The sequence below is a fragment of the Pan paniscus genome, chromosome 10, assembly GCF_029289425.2.
Source record: "Pan paniscus chromosome 10, NHGRI_mPanPan1-v2.0_pri, whole genome shotgun sequence".
Lineage (NCBI taxonomy): Eukaryota > Metazoa > Chordata > Mammalia > Primates > Hominidae > Pan > Pan paniscus.
The window spans coordinates 83,244,728-83,253,339 of NC_073259.2; the positions used below are offsets into that span (position 1 = coordinate 83,244,728).

Consider the following 8,612-nt stretch of genomic DNA (forward strand, 5'->3'; position numbering starts at 1 on the left):
TAAATTTACTTGATTATTTTAGTGATCTATTAATCAGGTACTCTCTGATTCTATCCAATGCTTAGACTATAAGCATAAAATTAAATTTATTTATAAGCCTTTTGACCCTGAAAAGGTCAAAAGACACTTCAATGCTTAGGTGGAAAGTGCAAACACAGTGGACTATTATAGCAGACTCTTTTGAGGAATATGAAGTTTGGGTATGCATTGTCATGATGTTGGCCATGACTTTTAATTAAATGGAAATAATGAAAGAAACTTGGCCACACCTCCAAATAGCTCAATTGTTGTTTGGTATAAGTACAGTCTTCATTATATTGTAAGGAGAGAGCCTGTAAGTCATTGTGAAAACAGAAAAATAAGGAATTTAAGAGCCTAATATTTTGTAATAAAATAAAGACCAATAATACCTTAACATCATCATTTCTAAAAGGAATATTTTACTGCATGTGTCAGGCAATATTCCTATGTGAGTTGTTTTTTTTTTTTAGGAAAATGTATTTTTAACACCTCTAGAATTTTATTTGCCATAATCTTTTTTTTTAATTTAATAGATAATGCCTTTAGGAAATGTTTTATTACAAATAGAGAGGTGAGCTCATTGAAGGCAAAGGATTATATCTTCTCCATGCATTCCCAGTACTTTTCATAGTTTTCAGTCTACAGTGACTGTGTAATCAATATTCATTGAATAAATGTGCTTTCTAAAATTTTAATAATTGACAACAGTATTTTATGAATAAGCTATATTTAGCCATTAATTCTTTTAATTAGAACCACTCTTACAAAACAAGACTTAATACATTTTCTTCCTTTAATCTTAATATATGATTCAAATTGTTCCTATACCTTATTATAATTTTTAAAAATCAAGTGCTACATTTAATACTAGCAAATATTTATTTAGATCATGTCTTTCTTGTTTTGTTTTGTGGCTTGGGGAAGAGGAAAAAGTGGCCCATACAAAGTAAATTAAATATTTGCAAATTTGAGTCTAATGCTAGAAATTAAAATTTCCATTTTAATGGCTTCTACAGAGTACATTTTGGTAATGCTGTAGAAGTAATCTATAATGCTAATAATATGAATATTTTCAAGGTTTAAAAAATGATAGATTCACTATCACAATCCCTGTATGATGCAGAAGGATTGTATATGAGATACAACCCATATTGTATTTCAACAACAGTAAATGAGATAAAGGTCAGGGGAATGTATGTGAAAGAGCTAGAAACACATCAAAAAGGCAACACCTTAAGTGGGGTTCCATGGCAGTTATTATTTTGTTTTTTCTTTTCTAAAATGTGCTTTAAAAGTAAAAAACAGAAGATCTGCCAAGTAATCAAAGATATGCATAAATCACCAAGGAAGAGCCAACATTCTAAAACAGAGCTGAATTCAATCATCTCCCCTACCCTATAAAAAATATAAGTGAAAAGAAGAGAAAGAGAAACGTATAACTGCTCTCAGCTGTTTAATACTCCAAACAGATTCTTCAAAATTGTCTTTTATTTTAGTATTTTGTCCTTATGTGATTTTTAAAAACTTCTAAAAATCTAGAAACTCTATCAAGGAATTTCTGCTTGGTACCTGTCCTCTTATATATGATACATTCTTCAAAGGAAAGCACATACAAGCTTCATGTTTTTCTAACACTTACACATTAAATTGAAAATATACAGTGCATCACATTTTTACAAATATATTTATGCATCCTTGTTTTTTACTGTTTGTAAATATCACTCACTAGCATCAACAAAATAAATTCTCATTTTTTTCCTGATCTCGTTTTCTCCACAACAGGTTTCCATGACAACTTATATTTGAATTTTTATAAATTTCTATTTTTGAATACTATTCTTAAGAATAAGAATTTAAATGTATAAAATATACACTTATTTACCAATTGAAATACAACAATATAGACCCCTCAAATATGTATTTACTTCATAAATTAAAAATCACAGAGGAGAGGGACATGCCAACCAAAACAAAAGGCAAAAATGCAGGGTTGCAAAATTCAATTAATTATTCAGTTCCTATCACCGTTGTTTTGTCTGTCATTTAAATCACAAAAATTACAAACAAAGCACATTTATTATATAACTGATCCAATCCTTTCAATATTGGAGAAAAAAGAAAATTGTGAAACAGGTATAATGAGTTGAAAAGGGAAATTTAGAGAGTTAAAATTTTTCGTGTCAAATATTTCAATGAAAGATGAGCTAATGTTAAAAAGTAAGAGTGTTTATAAAAGTTTAAATACTTCTATTAAGAATGAGACTCATGATAATAAGACAACTGAAGCAAACCACTTGATAAATGTTTTATGTTTCCTCGAATTGTGTCGATGCGAAATATAATTTCAACTTGTGGCCTCCACATATGATTCTATTTTTCAAACTAGTCAGATAACGTTGTCAGGTTATCATCTTAACTAAAAGTGCTCAGGTAAAAATATTAAGTCACTTTTAAATAGAATGGTGACTTATGATTACTTTTTTTCAGCCAACCCCTAGGAATTTGAAAAGGGATTTCCCTGAAGACAAGACCCACAAAAGAAAGCCAAACATTAAACCCTGACTGGTCAATAAAAATGGAAAGTTCAAACAGGATTCTTTTTAAGAAGTTAATTCAAGTCCCATATTTTTATTCTACTGTTGGGTGGTAAAGGGTAAAAATTCCAGGAGCGAAAGTCCTGGAATACATATATTTTAAAAGTCATAGATGACCTTTCACAGTTAGGACCCTAGTGAATGTCTTATGCCGCATTAAATCTCAAGACCAATGTGATCTGCAGAGATTTCACAATCCAGTCCAGTTATAATCAGTAGTTTTGCTAGAAAGGGCCTGAGGAGAGTGTCATGAGACCTCTGGGATAATTTTGGCTTTGCTATTAACTTGATGTATAACCTTGGCCATCACTTAGCATCTGCAGTCTTCATTTCCCTCATCTACAGTATAAAGGGTCTTGACTAAACGTGACCTCAAATAAATTTTTCAGGTCTATGATTCTTAGCTGATTCTGCTTCTACTTGCTCTTTGACCTTGTTTTAATCTCAATTTTGGTGTATTCTTTTCTCACCAAAACAGATGCAGATCAAAGTCTCAAGATTATTATAAAGAAATATCATAGTAAATGCTTTTTAAACACAATTTTCAAGTCAATGGTTTATCCTTTTGATCAATAAACTATAGAATCAAATTTCATGGCAATGATAAAAGTTGAACACCTTCTTAAAGTTTTTGCTATGCAGTCTGGCCTACAATAAGATGTATTATGTTACCATAAGGAAAAATAGTAAAACATTATGTCCTTTTGTAGCACATGATCTGGAAAAAAAGAATCACATGACGGGCCTGAAAACAAATTCAGATTATCTTTTTAGCCACCAAGTGGAAAGAGCTCCATAACACTCAGCTGGAATCCAAAAAACACAGATGCACAGATGTAATGGTCATGAGCCTGTGGTTTAATTTAAATGAATATGCACTTGCGGTTTTGTTTGGTTGGTTTGGGTTTTTTTTTTTTTTTTTTCCTGAATGCCAACTCTGTTGTTGAATTTATGGCATGGCCTGAAAAAAAAAAAAAAAAAGATTTCCAAGTTGAAGCTACTAATTCTATGTTCAAATATGTGTATGCAGGCATGTTAGAATTTATGTATGCATTTAAATACCAAGTCTAAAAGAGTAGCAATGCTTTAAATTGTCTCTTTCATATTCTATTTCACACTGAAAACAAAACACATCCACAGACTTCCAAAGTGTTATCAGTAGCACATCTTCTGACAAATTAGTAGATAGCTGCATAACATCTCAGATGCAGACACTTCTGACATACAGAGGAAGAAAATAATGAAGATAGAGCCAAAGTAAAGTTGGGAGAATTCCCACTCTGCCCATGGGGTGTCTTTTCTGGGTGTCGGAAGCAAACCAGACACATGCAGTTGCAAAGATTTAACTGAATACAGTACTTTGTTCTCATATATAATTAAAAACCATTCACATACTGTATAATTTTTGGTTATTTATATGTCTTTATTTCCTTTCAACCAGAGAAACCATTATTGGTTACTTTTATAATCTCTTCATGAGATTTTGAAGAATTAATTGGGAGTGTCAAGGTTTAAAGTTGAGCTGTCATTTAAACTAGAACCCGAAAAAGAACACTGAGGCTGGAATCACAATATTAAAAGTAAAATAAAGTTTGCTCCAATCTAAATTACTCAGATTTAGAGAACTAGGATCACCAAAGAGGTTAATGTATGTTCAACCTGTAAGGATCAGAGATACAGCCCTAGGCAAAAGGGACGAGGCTCAAAATTCTGTGTGTAAGTGGGCTCTCTGGTCAACTCACGGAAACAATCCTAGTATTCGTCTCCCTTGGAAAGTGACAGGCCCAAACAACGTTCTGGAGATTCTCTTCACAACATAAACCTCCCGGCAAACCTTTCCTCCCTCCACCTCCCCAGCCACATAGATACATTCCATTTCCCCTTCCTCTGTCCTCAGATTCAACCCCCAATTGGAGCCACGGCTCTGGGTGAGTCAGATGTGAAGGGGGCCTCACTGAAAATGTCAAATAGGGATGACCAGGAGGCCAGAAGAGAGATCTGAGCTAAAGGAAAAGTTAGAACAAAGGAGTGAGGGAGAAACTCGAGATGAATCCTCATAGCCGTTTCAGGACAGGGTCCAAAGACGTGCACAGAAAAGTCGACATTGGCCCTCTAGGTCCCATCTGCTAAAGCAAATCTGTTTGAGTTGGGAGAAGAGGAGGAGGAGAAAGATGGGACTGGGTAGGGATGGTGGCCAGGGTCCCTGGGTTTGCCCTGCAAAGGATGAGCCTCTAACTGTATCGCTAGGAAATCCCGGGTCTCTTCTACCCCCCATGCCTGAGGCCCTGGGGTGGAAAAGAACAGAAAGTTGGGGAGGGAGTTGGGAGAAGTTGAAGCAGCAGGGAAGGGGTCGATTCTGGCCTTACCCTGGCGGCTCTGGACGAGTAGGGGTCTTCGAAGAGGGCCCACATGCGGGGCTGCAGCCTCCTCCAGCGGCCAGATTTGCCGTCGGGGCCCCCGAGCCCCGCCGCGTCCTCGATGCCCAGCCTCTTGGCCGCCAGGTCCTCGTCGTCGCCGGGGTCGCCGCCAATGAGGTCGGGGGTCTCGAAGATGTCCAGCGCCTCCTCGGCGTCGCGGTGCTGCCGGTAGGTCATCCAGCAGCAGGGCTCCACGTCGGTCTCGTCGATGCCCCAGAAGGCCAGCTCCTCCTCGAAGAGCGGCCCGCACACGTCTGCGGGGCAGTGCAGCTTGCCGGTGCGGTAGTAATTGAGCACATAGGCAAAGACGCCCGGGTGCCGGTCGAAGAAGAACTCGCGGCCGCCCCCGGGATGGTCGCTGGCCCTGCCGCCGCGGGAACTGCAGTTGCCCGCGCCGCCCTCGAAGCAGCCGCCTGGCCCGGGGGACAGCGGGGGCGCTCTCGGCGGCGGCGACAGTGGAGGCGGCGACGGCTGCAGCTTGTCGCCCGCCGTGGTCAAGCAGTCGCCTGGGGGCTCGGAGGAGGCAAGAAGGGCCAGGCGTGTTCCAGGCAGGGTCTTGAGGGTGCTGCGGTAGGTTTCGTGCCGGGTGCCCCCGACATTGAGGATCACCCTCTCGTTGTTCTCGATCTTGCCCATCTCTGTGACTCAGACATGACTGGGGGGAGGCAAACACAGCGCCGAGTTAAAGATCTTAGCCGTCAAAGACACACCATGACCCCCACCACCAACCCAGAGCGAGTCCAGGGATGCAGAGTTGGCAGACAGGCACGGGGCAAAGACCCTCCCCGGGAGGGGATCAGCGTCCAGCGCTGTCCCCGCCTCTTGCATCAAACCATTCCCAGGTTTCCAGAGAACTACAGAGATAGCAGTCCTAGTCTTTCTTGACCTTTCATGACACCGTTTTCCCTGCCTCCAGCTTTCCTTTCTTTTGGCTCTGATCTCTTCTCCTTCATCTTTTCACCTTCCACTCTTCCTCTTTTCTGTTCCCACTCAAGTCCAACCTGCTCCCAGCCCCTAACCCCCTCTCTGCCTCCCCAAACACACTCTCTCTCCCTCTAAACCTACTTTCTCCCCCTCCTTTGCCCCATTCTCTCCTCCTCCCCTGGTTGGCCTCTCATTCCCACTCTCCAAGACCCTCCTCTTTCTCCCCTTCCCCTAGCTTGGATGCAATTCTCTTAGGCAGGGAGTTTTCCTCAGGCAACTTGGCAGTGTTGGGTGAGAGCACACCCTCCCCCCACCCTGTGAAGAGCCCGGATTCCACACCCACCCTAGGTCAACCCCGGACCCCTCTCTACTCCCTAGCGCTCAGGGAGTGCCTTCTGCGCAACCTGTTCTAGGATCACCTCTACACTTGCTCACAGACCAAGCAAAAAGACAACGCAGAAGTCAGAGAAAAAAAAAAATCTCTGCTGTTGCTTTTCACCTAGGAGACCTCTGACTTATTTCCTCATTCGATTTCCTTTTCACATTATTATTATTGTTGTTGATATTATTATTACTTGGGAAAGGAAACAACTAACTAAGATCCATCTTTAAGAATAGAAGTGATCAATGCATCCCACCCATCCCCCTTCCCAAGAAAAACAAATCCCTTAGTGGGTGGAGGGTGGGGGATTTGCTTTCTAGGAGGGGCGAGGCTCGGGGAAAAGCTGCTTGGAGGCACACCCCCTGGGTCCCTGAGCTGAAAGTCTCGCTGACAGTGTCCCTGTTTCCAGCCTCCCAGCCACCTCTCCCCAGGGCTTCATCTCTACATTCCTATTGCGGAAAGGCGGAGCGGGGGGATGCTGGCCTGCAGGGTCAACATGCCCTTTCCAGGAAATCGCCCCTTTCACCACCCCCGCCCCCATTTCCAGATACCTTAACGAGACCGAGAGAAAAGTGGTTCTGCTTTGGTTTCCGAGTGGACGAGGTTCTCTGGGCAGCGGGACTGAGTCTTGGCGCCCAGCTGAGCCGCCCTTCTCCGACGAGAAACTACTTGTTGGCGTTTTCCGGATTCAGGTGGTTGAGCCGCTTCCCTGGGCGCTGGGGTGGGGGAGAAAGCCCCCGCCGGCCGCCGGCCGCGCTCCCCGCCTTCATTCTGTGATCTGCGGATTTGCCAGTCGCCAACCTCCGCGCCCAGAGTCACCATCGCGCAGGGTTGGGCAAACCATGGAGCTCGGGGCGGGTCCAGCCGGCACTGCCCGACCCCTCCGGGAGCGGGCAGATCGGCTGGCCGTGAATGGAGTGGAGACTGGCCGCAGGTCAGGAGAGCTCACCACTTGAAGGTGAAGTCGCCCTGCTCGGATTCCATCTGCAGATTTTGTTTCTCCCCCAAATCAGCCACTGCTGGAGCTGTCCCTTCAGCACCACTCGCCATCAACCTCCCGCCGCCATCCGAAGCACAGGGCTCAGGAAAGAGTGGGTGGGTGGGTCTGGAGAAGCTATGTGTACCAACCAGGTTCACATATTTTTCTTCCGTGAAGCTCTGTCTCCACCCTCTCTGGAGCTTCTGCCTGCCTTATTTACACCCCACTCTCCACACCCTCTCTCTTCCCCCACCCCTCGCTATGCCCCACCCCTCCCAACAAGTGAGAGAATCTAAAACCAATTGCATTTTTTTTTTCTCAATGACAGTTGGCCGGAGAGAGAGGTCTACTAACAGGTGACAGTAAATATTGTTTTTTATGTCATGCATAGCTCTGGCTTGCTTTTTCAAATCAAATGTCAGTCTCCAGCCACCACACCACGGTTATCTAAAGCAAAACAAGTTTTAGAAGTTTATCCCAGGAAGATAGTGCTTTACAAAGTACAAGCTCCAGGGTTTCTTTTTGTCTGAAGCTGAAGAGAAAAGCCACAGATACCCAAGTATCCAAGTAATTTTTTAATAAGCCAATTTCACCCTTTCTCAAGTTTTCATTGCCCCTTGTATTAGTTTGCTAGGGCTGCCATAAGAAAGTATGACAAACTGGGTGGCTTAACAGCAGAAATGTATTGTCTCATGGTTCTGCCAGTTTCAAATACAAAATTAAGGTGTTGTTAGGGTTGGCTTCTTCTGAGGGTTGTGGAGGAAGAATATGTTCCAGTCCTCTCTTCTTGGCTTGTAGATGGACATCTTCTCCCTGTGCCTCTTCTGACTATTTTCTCTCCATGCATATATGTCTCTGTGTCCAAACATCCTCTTTTTATAAGGATATCAGTTATATTAGATTGGAGCCCGCCATAAATGACCCCATTTCAACTTCACCATCTCTATAAAGATTCTATCTCCATACAAGGTTACATTCTGAAGTACTGAAGGTTAGGACTCCAATACAATTTTTATGAGGGGAAGGGGCACTATTCAACCTATAACAGGCCTCATCACCAAACAGATCGTGTGTGTGTGTGTGTGCGTGCACATGTGTGTATCTGTGTGCATATTCCATGAAAGAAAGAAAGAAAGAAAGAAGAAAGAAAGAAAGAAAGAAAGAAAGAAAGAAAGAAAGAAAGAAAGAAAGAAAGAAAGAAAGAAAAAGAAGGAAGGCAGACACTATTCTACAGGCATAGTTTGTTAGAATTGAAGTCCACCCAGTAAGGAAAACACCAGGTCCTCTGTGGAAGA

At 42.5% G+C, this 8,612-nt stretch overlaps 1 protein-coding gene across 18 annotated transcripts in view; it reads right to left on the reverse strand.

Moving 5' to 3' along the window:
* Positions 1-7,029, reverse strand: part of KCNC2 (potassium voltage-gated channel subfamily C member 2) — a 168,852-nt gene extending 161,823 nt beyond the window's left edge. For all 18 annotated transcript variants that reach the window (XR_004665749.2, XM_008958374.4, XM_008958375.4 and 15 more), the window contains exons 1-2: positions 6,890-7,029; positions 4,982-5,687 (exon numbers count right to left, since the gene is read on the reverse strand). Coding sequence is in view for 17 of the 18 variants with exons in the window: in XM_008958374.4 (XP_008956622.1) it covers positions 4,982-5,668 (687 nt within the window). In the remaining variant the exon portion in view is untranslated. The remainder of the gene's footprint in view (positions 1-4,981; positions 5,688-6,889) is intronic.
* Between the last annotated feature and the right edge of the window lie 1,583 nt (positions 7,030-8,612).